Below are 10,000 nucleotides of genomic sequence, written 5' to 3'. Positions count from 1 at the left end.
TACTAGGAGAACATACATACCTAGTTGACCGTTGCACAAAGGGCCTATGGAGCAACAGAACAGAACCACAACTTTAATTAAAGAATCCCAACTGGCCGGAGGCAAATCAGTTAGCTATGAACAAGTGCGGCCGAGAAAGTTGAACCAGAGATTATCACGATCAAATTCAGCGAGTGTCTAAAACGTCTTGAGTCTATAGGCAAACGCCATAACCACTGGGCTGCACTACCTCCCTATGTTTTGTTATAACAAAACAATGTTTAGTTGTGAAATGATCATCAAAGTTATAAGCATTACAATCCTAGTTTTACGACGAGATAACATTTTACACAGTAAGGAAAACACTAATATAAATCATCTACAACTTAATTTATTCGATGCACCTTAAACTGAAACAATAAAAGTTTAAACTACTTGTTCGGTCGTGGGAACAGGTCATTGTTTAATGTTTGGACAAACAACCTTGGCGTTTTCATTCCGCTTTGTTTGCACCCCGAGTCGCCACAGACGGCCAACTTACAGTTTTGTTAAATGTGGTCTTACCGGGTATGGAATTAGTCAACCTCTGAAAGTAAACTGATTTAAGCACCTATTTTTACAGATGGTGTTATTTATTATTTATTTCTCAAAGCTGTTGTGGCCAAGGAAAGACATGAACGCGGAAGCATGAAATTCAAATAAACAAAACAATGATTAGAAGTTATTTTCAAGTCGTGATCATTTGGGTTCTTTACGGTTGCTCCGCTCCATCTTCAACCTCAAATCACTGTTTTAGCAATTAAATCAGGAAAAATTCAAGGACTTTCTTCACAAAAAGAAACTTCATCATATATGACACAATACACTAAAATTACCTCGATTGTTTTCGGTGAGCTTTTAAGCGAATAATCCGTCAAGCTCGGATAAATTATTGTTAATTTTGAAGCTTTGCTCGGAGCTTCATCATGGTTTGGGATTGAGCATGAGTGGTTAAAACTTGCCGTATCACTGGGTTAAAATAAACTAAGGATATTAAAAGCTCGGGAATGTTTCTAGCCTGAGACATGTACAGTCGTCAGATCTGTCTTTACCCAACTGTTACCAAATTTTGGAACATCTGTGGAATTTGGGACATTCAAATTTTGGAACATCATGTAAAATGACTTAAACAATTTAATGACATCAATGCAACTAATATAGCTAGCTTACGTTACCTGATATTACGCTAAGATCAAAATCATGCAGAGATATTGGAACAAGCTGCGATTGAATCAATTTGAAACTTCAGTCTTGACCATTGATTTTAAAGACACCTTGAAAAAATGTGATTGTTTACTAAAGGCAGGATGCGAGAAACCAATCTCGAGTAATTCACAATGATTCATAGTCGTGCGTTGATTTTGGGATCTGATCTGTTCTTCCGCTTTTGAAAAGTTTTGAGAAGTATAGAAAAAAAATCAATCGCATGGGATGCCAAAGTAACTTGGGACTGGAGTTTTCACGCATATTGCCGAAGTGCAGATTCTCGAAAACAAATATTTTACAAATGATAGCTTATTAAGGAACAGGATTTCAGTCCATGTTCCTCTCGACAACTGCATTCCATCGACTGTCGCACCATGTTGCAAGTTCGACTTATCATTGCAACTGAATTTTGTTGCGTGTTTCAAACAGGTTTTGATCAGTTGTAACTGTCACCGAGCAAATATAAAATACACTGTTTTCAAAAATTACAGCGTACAAATAGTTTGTCTCCTTCTGTTGCAGTTTTGAATTTTTGCTGAATTTTTAACCGCGTTCTACAGAGGGGTATAATTTATGACACATCAAAAATATTGAAACCATGATCGCTTGCTAGCTAACAGCCTTGCAAAACTTAACATGGTGCGGGTGATACAAAATTATTACCAACTTTAATTCATGACAAATTGCATTCACCTCAAAATACTTTTAAAGAAAACCGGCCATGTATAACTTACCTCGGGAGCCTTTTAAAGGTGTTTGAGGTCAAGATCTGAGATGAAATTGGTTGGAAAATTGTTGAATACACTCTAATCAGCTTCCAGCTGCAAGAGTTGTAAGAGACAACGCCAGAGACGTTGGTGAAGGCCTCGTAATATTGCACATTTAACGCACGATGCAACGAATATAAGCTTCTAATTTCATAACATTGCCAGTATCGAGTTACTTATGGTAATAATTGATTGGTCCTGAAAGCTATGCCCTCGAGCCACTGTGAGCAGGAGGTGAAAAACAATTACATGCTTTAAATATATTCCTTTAATACGGTAAACGAGGTGGAACAGTGATTAATTAGAAGTCAATTAAACTCCAGTCAAAAGGTTAATATCCTTTTAAAAGGACCATGAAAGAAAATTCGAGGAGACAGCGTATGCTGCATGATTTTTCAAAAGGAAAACGATAAACGTGACGACTCATTCCCGGTCCTTCACTTGATAGATGCATTGGTTGATGGATGAAGGGGCCTGGGTGGACATTGGTTTTGCTGTTGTAGATTTTCTCAAACAATACATTGTTTTCAAAACCTTGTCGGATATTCAATGCTAAAAGTTTATCTTTTGCGACCAAGCCGAAAACGTTTCCTCAATCTCAAATAACCGTTAGCAGAGTTGATTATTCATACCGAAAACGGAAGAAATAAAGTAAGATTTCTTTCAAGGAAATAGCAGGCTTTTAGACCTTTCAACGAGTTCACCAACAACAGACAAATTTTCCGTCATGGCGTTCAAGAGAAATGTTGGCCACATGGAAGAAGAGAAGATAGAGAAGATAATTTCATGAGCTTTTTGTTGCTTTGACTGAAAATAGCTCGGAAGATTCTAAAGTTGTCTCTGACGTCACGATTGTCAAGTAGTTTAGATTATTTTCAGAAAAATTCCTCATCTCGTTTCAATACAGCTTATTTGTGAGCTCCAATACAGACGTTCTGGTGACGAGAGCGCTGATATGTGCAAAAGCACACATAATTAGATGCACGACGAATTTGATAAGCGTCACGAAGTGTTCCCTTGCTGCCTTTCCTCAACTTCAACATCACGTGAACGAAAATTGCCTCTGGTCTATTTCCGCGAGTCCCCGATAGCTCAGTGTACGTAGAGCATCCAAACTAGTAATCGGCCGAAGGTCGTATGTTCGACTCCAATCGGATTTCACCCGAGTATCCCCGAGTCACCACCGATTACTGATCTGTTCACAAGACTTGACAAGTAAAAACATCTAACAAAGAATAATTAAGATTTCTTTCTTTCCAACGTTTATTGAAACTTCACCCTTGAACATTTAAAAATATAAGGACAATTTTTTTCTTTGGATTCTGTTACCTACAGGAACTCCCATTTAACTGGTGGATGAATACATTTTTAATAAAAATCTCAAGAAATAACCAGTCGCCAGTTTGCGGAAAAAAAAACTGCATTTCGAGACACTATTACAAAACTCTTGGTATATACAACTACAGGGAAACTAACCTTTTTACAAGCGTGGAGTTTGAGATCGATCATTCCTTCGGTATTGAATATAATTTAAATTGTTTAGACTTGAATGGTCAAATACAGTGCTGATTTTTTTATTTAACTTATATTAAGATCATGTTTTTATGACTGTCATATACCTTATGAAGCTTTGCAATGAGAGGTCTCAATTGACAGTAATTGGATACTTAAGAGTGGAAACCTATACATCATTTGACAATCGATAAATAAATCTCGCTTAGTGCCAGAATCCAACAAATAATTTTGCCATTTTGTACATTTTTATACATTTTCAATATTTTGATATTTTTTCTTTGTTTTGCATTTTACACCTCGTAAATTGAATATATCCCTTGAAGAATATCGGGTTGAGTAGAAATATAGGATCAACTTGGTTTCAATTTATACTAAGTACTATAAAAAGATCAATTAAATTTCTAGTTCCTAAACCGATACATCAGGTTTTGTCTATAATACAATTTAAAAAGCTACGGCAGTGCTCGCAATATAAATAATATTCCATTTCTCTATATGCCAAAATCTAAAAAGTCCTTGAAAAGTGTTGCAAATAATTGAACACTGCTTCATTTAGCTATTTCAGCTTGCACAGTAAATAGAGAAGCCATCAAACTAAAAGAAATTGAAACCGAACCGTCTTGAAAGAAGAAATCAATATATATTAATGCATGTGGCATTTTCTTTTATATTACTTTGTTTCAGCTTTAATGCAATCTGCTGTTAATAAATCGTTTGCACCACTCCATTAGTCTACTCGGACCTAAGACCAGTCGGGTGGGAGCGGGGTATTCGATTCTGCGGGCGAATACGATGCAAATGCATTTACCCCACCAACAAGACTGTCGGACTGAAATTGGAACTGGTTCTCGCCATTGATCGAAGTCGTCCGTTTTTTGCCGTTTTTCACTGGAAGCGTAGCGTTGTCGTTCATGGCGTCAGCCAGAGTCTCCACCAATTGCTCCTCTTTGTCCTCAAACATCCCGTTGATCATACCAGGCCAGGGTTCCGTCAAGCTCCCCGGGCCGTTGTCAACTATGAGGGGCATACTTCCCCCAAGATTCGGCGACGCACACCCAGTAAACGCAAACCGACCTGACGGCGTAGGAACTGGATCTGAGCGTACCGGTTGCAAACGTAAGCTCTGTAAATCAAGCTCTTCGGAGAAGAAGTCCACGGGATGGGCGTCCCTGCTGTGGGCCGCAATAGTCGCCCCACTCCCTGAACTTCCGAATTTTGAGTCCCCCAAGCTGTGCGTGGAAGAGGCTGTTGATGACCCAGGTGGTTGGTAGGTCTTAAAGGAGAACTGAGGTCCCATCCAGAGGCGCCTGTGAGGAGCAGAATACGTCTCCATGTCGATGTTTGCCAGCCACAGATCATCGACTGAGCTGTCGTCGAAGTTCGCTTCCTCTTTTGGTGCGAGTGCGAAATGGGAATCATTTTCTGTTATAACGTTCTTCCCTGAAGAAAGTCAATGGATAAGTTACGGTTTCTTAAAAGTAAATGAAAAGTAAGTAGGTATCATTATTTACCCTCGGGTTTTTAGAGTAGCTATAGTAGCTACTATCTCCGAGCACTGAACAGAACAACTTCAGGAATCCAAACCGGCCGGAGGTAAACTTGAAATTGAAACAAGGGACTACCTGAACAAATTCAACGAGTGGTCAGAACCCGGGATCTCTGGATTTCAAGGCCAGCGCCCTAACCACTGGGCTGCACCGTGACTGCTTCCTTCAATTTATCTTTGTTGAGAGCTTGTACCTTGTACTGGCGTTTCTGTTTCCTTCGCTGCATAAGCTCTTTCAACAAAGGACCACTGCTACCTTGAAATCTACCCTCTAAGGACCTGTTCACAAAGAGGTGGGGGACTCCGGGCAGGTGAGGTAACCCGCCTACCCGTAGTAAAAAAAAAAGGCGAGCCTTCACATGCAATATTTATAGTCCTCGGGCGCTGGGATGAGGCTACAGATAAATACTCGGATGAACATCACCCCGGTAAGGCGGGGTACCCCACCTTTAGCATTCACATGGAGAAAACTCACCCCACCTAAGCGGGTTACCCGGCACGGCTGACCGGGCAACCCGCCTCGGTGAGGTACCCCACCTCTGATGTGAACACGATCAAGAAAAAAAGAGAGCTTGTATAGAGAGATCGATTACCCAACCGAGGCGGGGTACCTCACCTACCCGGGGTCCCCACCTCCATGTGAACAGGCCCTAAGAAAAGAAATGCCTTCTAACCCCCCTCCCCCAAACACAACAAACAACTTGACAGGCACCTAATTACTATAAGAAATGTTGGACAATGACTTATCTGAACGTAAAACGACGTTCACTAAAAACTTAAGAAAGACGTTTCGAACTGAAAACCTTCGGTCATCCTCGGTTTGAATAAGCGACAGCTTCTTTCAACGGTTCATATTTGCGTATGTACGTGACTACAAGCACACGTGATCACTGCGCGAGGCGAGGAACATTATGCAAGTGAAACATAAATGTCAGGAATTTTAATATGTTCATTCCCCGCATTCTGGTCTCTCTTTGAATGCCAAGCTCTCAGGAAAAGTATCTTGTGATAGTCAACTGCCTTGTCAACTATAGTGTCCAACATTTGTTATAGTAATTATGCAAATTCCTGACTGTAATTTCAGCATATTTTGATAGGCACCTATTCACTAAAATCTCCCTTGGTTTTCAAAACCCTCGCAGAAGCTCCTAGTCGGAAGAAATGAAAAGCCTAATAAGAAAAATACTTCCCGCCCACCCGGTTAGCTCAGTTAGCTGAGCATCGTGTGGGAGGACGTCAGATCGATTCCGGCCGGACCAACACTCACGCAGAGTCTTTAAATGACCAAATGGTTAGCCCTTCAAGTCTTCATGGATAAAGACTATAAACCGTAGGCCCCATCTCAAAACCCTTGTTGATAAATTCTATGAGACGGTAAAGATCCAACGTTCAGGGTAGGGCACAGAGTTCCCGGTGTTGTGATCCGGTCTGATTGAGGGCCACAAGTTTATTAGCCTTTGACTATTAAAGTGCAATAAAAACTTCACTTCTATTTCCCTCACCTTGCTTCCCGGAGCTTGCGTTTTTCTCACTTGAAGGGTCTCTGGATCTCCCCGCGATCAACAAGGATAAGTCTTTGACTAGAGGACTCTTACTTTCCGGCCACGCTGGGCACCTAAACACAAAATTTACTTCAATCACACGCAAGTTGTTACGCTTTTGCTCAAACCTCCTATAAGCAAGGGTCAGTGTAAAAAAATGCAGATCATTGACATTCTTCATGGTTATTTACAGTCCGCAAACCCAACTTCAGGCCGCGTTTTGTACAGACGTCCCAGTGAAGACCAATATGGCCTATCCTTTCTCATTGAGTTTCCTGTACCTTTACACATTGCAGGAGGGAACACACCTTACGTGTAAGCCCTCGGTTTTCACTTTAGGCGTTCCCTGTTGCTCCAAAACGTTTTCAGTTTTACCGATGGCAGCGCGTAGTGACTAAACAGATTCAACTCCTTGTTGGACTCTCTACCTGGTAAGTGGCCACTGTGCTCTTGATGTGGCAATGAGCTCCAAGGGTGTGTCATCACTCTGTGGCACGGTCTTGACACCCTGCGGTTCCAGCACATACTCGGTCAAGTTGCCATGGAGATCCAATATAAAGAGTGAATCGACAGCTGAACATTTAATTGGTTCTATGGATAAAAGATGATTCATTGATGGTTAATGAGAATACTCCATCCAGGAAGCCACATCCGGAGTCCCTTAATATGCCACATCAATAGCCCAATTGTCGATATATTAAAATTCAGTCCTAAAGAAAAGGCATCATGTCGAGGATCTGAGGAATAAACTCGTACAAATCCTTATATTTATTCCCCAGAGCCTCGACACGATGCCTTTTGTTGAGGACTGAATTTTAGTATATGAAATTGGTCTATTTCTTGGATCACCGACCTTGCTTTCTTTGCCCTTTCCTATCCCAAATTAAAAGAGAAGGCTCTGGCAAAGAGGTTGTCAGATCAATCTTCTTTGTGTTTTCACAGAGAAATCAATTTAATGGACGAAACTCGCAGAGAAATATGAAGAGTCTGGTAAGGAACTGTCACGTAAAACCTCACTAAAAATAACTCCGTCTAGGAAAAAAGCTTTTCAGGCCCTCTCCCTTCCCTTTCCACAAGGTTGCAAAATAGGATTAAATTGGACCTCGAGTGCTCCGGTTTAAAAGCTCCCTGTAAAAACTGTAACACGCTAATAACACCATTCTTTAAAAGTTTTCGCTCTTTTTTGGTGACGAACTACTTGCCAGCAAAGTCATTCAATGTTCGACAAGTGGAATAGCGTGCCAACCTGCTCTGGCCGTATTTGGGCTTCCCCCCAGCCATCCTCGTGAGGGTGCAAACTTTATAGCCACGCCCATCGAGTACTCCAGTCCAATTCGGCCATTACACTTGTTGGGATGCTGGGTAGAGCCCGTGCAGCAGAGCCCACCACACCTTGGACCAGCAGGTGTCCTAATTTGCGCAAGCGGCTGTATCAGGTAAGAATGGGGTAGCGGAGGTAACCGAGGATTCACCAAACCATTATTATTGCAAGTAATGGTCAGAGAGTCTCTAGCCAATGACGTGTTTGTGGAGCTGAGCGGGCTTCCATTCGGTGAGCATGACAGTGCCTGGCCTGTTCCACTGCACGGACTGTGCCGGCCTGTGGGTGTGGACGACTGATCCAGGTCGTCTAAGCCGGCGCTTGTGTGGAACCGACTGCTTCGGTTCACCACACGACGAGAAGAATGAGTGCGAACTGTTATTGGACCTGTGAGGAACAAAACATGTTAATTGTTAACTCAAGGAGCGAATCAAAAGCAAGAGTACAGTGTACAAGACAGGAAATCGTGTAACGTCTAAATACCTCCATAAGGAGTGATGGGAAACACATGCACTGTTCCACGGACAGTGGATACCGAAACCCACCGACTGTCAAGAGAAAATGCAATACCATGCACCTAAAACAAAACAAGAGACAATCTCAACCCCGGGTAGCTACGAACAGATACTAATTTTATCTCTCTCTGGAAGAACAACCGGCTAACCAGTGCGAAGCATTGAACGAAGGCCATTTTAATCGACAAACGTACTGGAACGTCTAAGAGAGATTCGCAAATACATGCAGCCGACGCTAAAACACGACAAACGCGTCCGAACACGTCAAATTTTCTCCTGATTGGATGAGAGTGGCCTCGGATCACAACAAGTGATAGCGATCGCGAACTTGCTACCAGATCTCTTTTGGACAAGTCCGAAAGGCTGCTACTGGCCACCCTTCTCCTGTGACTACCTAATGGTGCAAGTCACGCTGGCTGGACGTGTGACATAAAGCCGGAGACACGTAGGAAGCAAAAGCATTTGCAGTAATGTTACACTTACGGTTGCAGTTGTGTCGCCTCTGTGAAGCGTGTAAAGGTGATGAATAGCGCTGAGTGACGGACAAATGGGATGAGGAAGAACATGAAACAAGTGGAAGTTATGTCCCAGGGTATCAGCAGTCAGCAATAAGGAACCGCTGGAATAAAAATCACGGGTGAGTCTTGAGAGGGGAGATTTGTAAGACTGGTTTTAACACGCAAAATCTGTGGCCATAATTTAAACCTAAACAAAAGGACACAAATCATTTGGGAAAACAATTGCATCTCAAAGAATCTACGATTACGATAACTTGGCTTGATACATCATCACAATCAATATGGACGCCGTTTGTTCATGTTCTGACAGTGGAAAGCGAGAATTGCCTTTCTTTAGTATGACGAAATAGACGACAATGAAAAAAATTCGAACATGGCCACAAATTTTGTATTATAATAGCGTCAAACTACCAAAGAATGTATGTCATATTTCAACTGCGGAGAGAAAACAGACGAAAAAAACCGATTATGATCACAGATTTTGTTGGTATAACAGCGTCAAACTACCAAAAGGTGTCAGAGGTACAGATCACAAATTTCAACTGCAGAGAAAATGTCAAGACTTCAAATGATCTTACGCCTGAAAATTTCACCAAAGGTGACTGCCACATTTATTTAAATAAGTAACGTTAAAATTTTTTACTATTCTTGGGTTTCACTCACGTGATCAACAGCCATGTTTTTCAACGAAAACAAAAGAAGACGTTAGCATAGTAATACCTTTCAATTCCCGGAGGATTGGATCGGAACACTAACATGGCCACCATTTCATTGTTTGGGGACATCAACATGGCGGCCGTGACGTCATGTGAAATCCAAGAATAGTTATCTCATTAAAACTTCACTCCACTGCATAAAATATACAATTTAAATTGTACCACTAATAATACGATCATGAGCTCTTTCATGAATTTGAGCATGAGATGGGAAGATGTGGAATAAAAAAAAAGGTTTTTCGTTTACCTGGGGTCAAAGGCCATGCACGACAGGGGTTGTCCAGCATGGGCTGGAAAATGAGCCACAATACCAGAGCCCTCATGGTCATCCTCTTGA

The 10,000-nt window shown here is 41.5% G+C and overlaps 2 protein-coding genes across 5 annotated transcripts in view; both read right to left on the bottom strand.

Annotated features, from left to right (window-relative positions):
• LOC138047045 (N-acylglucosamine 2-epimerase-like) overlaps positions 1 to 2,115 on the bottom strand; it is a 15,550-nt gene extending 13,435 nt beyond the window's left edge. Inside the window, exons 1-2 of the mRNA XM_068893733.1 lie at positions 1,959 to 2,115; positions 21 to 44 (exon numbers count right to left, since the gene is read on the bottom strand). The gene's annotated coding sequence lies outside the window, so the exon portion shown is untranslated. The remainder of the gene's footprint in view (positions 1 to 20; positions 45 to 1,958) is intronic.
• A 1,121-nt stretch (positions 2,116 to 3,236) lies between these two features.
• The window catches only part of LOC138047024 (BCAS3 microtubule associated cell migration factor-like), a 20,071-nt gene continuing 13,307 nt past the window's right edge, over positions 3,237 to 10,000 (bottom strand). For all 4 annotated transcript variants that reach the window (XM_068893696.1, XM_068893693.1, XM_068893692.1 and 1 more), the window contains exons 14-20: positions 9,911 to 10,000; positions 8,913 to 9,048; positions 8,398 to 8,491; positions 7,840 to 8,301; positions 7,022 to 7,184; positions 6,555 to 6,667; positions 3,237 to 4,946 (exon numbers count right to left, since the gene is read on the bottom strand). The exon at positions 9,911 to 10,000 is cut by the window's right edge and continues 8 nt beyond it. In XM_068893696.1, coding sequence (XP_068749797.1) covers positions 4,249 to 4,946; positions 6,555 to 6,667; positions 7,022 to 7,184; positions 7,840 to 8,301; positions 8,398 to 8,491; positions 8,913 to 9,048; positions 9,911 to 10,000 — 1,756 coding nt within the window. In that variant the 3' untranslated portion in view covers positions 3,237 to 4,248. The remainder of the gene's footprint in view (positions 4,947 to 6,554; positions 6,668 to 7,021; positions 7,185 to 7,839; positions 8,302 to 8,397; positions 8,492 to 8,912; positions 9,049 to 9,910) is intronic.

Source organism: Montipora capricornis, chromosome 4 (assembly GCF_036669925.1).
Source record: "Montipora capricornis isolate CH-2021 chromosome 4, ASM3666992v2, whole genome shotgun sequence".
Taxonomy (NCBI): Eukaryota; Metazoa; Cnidaria; class Anthozoa; order Scleractinia; family Acroporidae; genus Montipora; species Montipora capricornis.
Note: the sequence above shows the minus strand (reverse complement) of the source record. Positions and strands in the feature narration are given on the sequence as shown.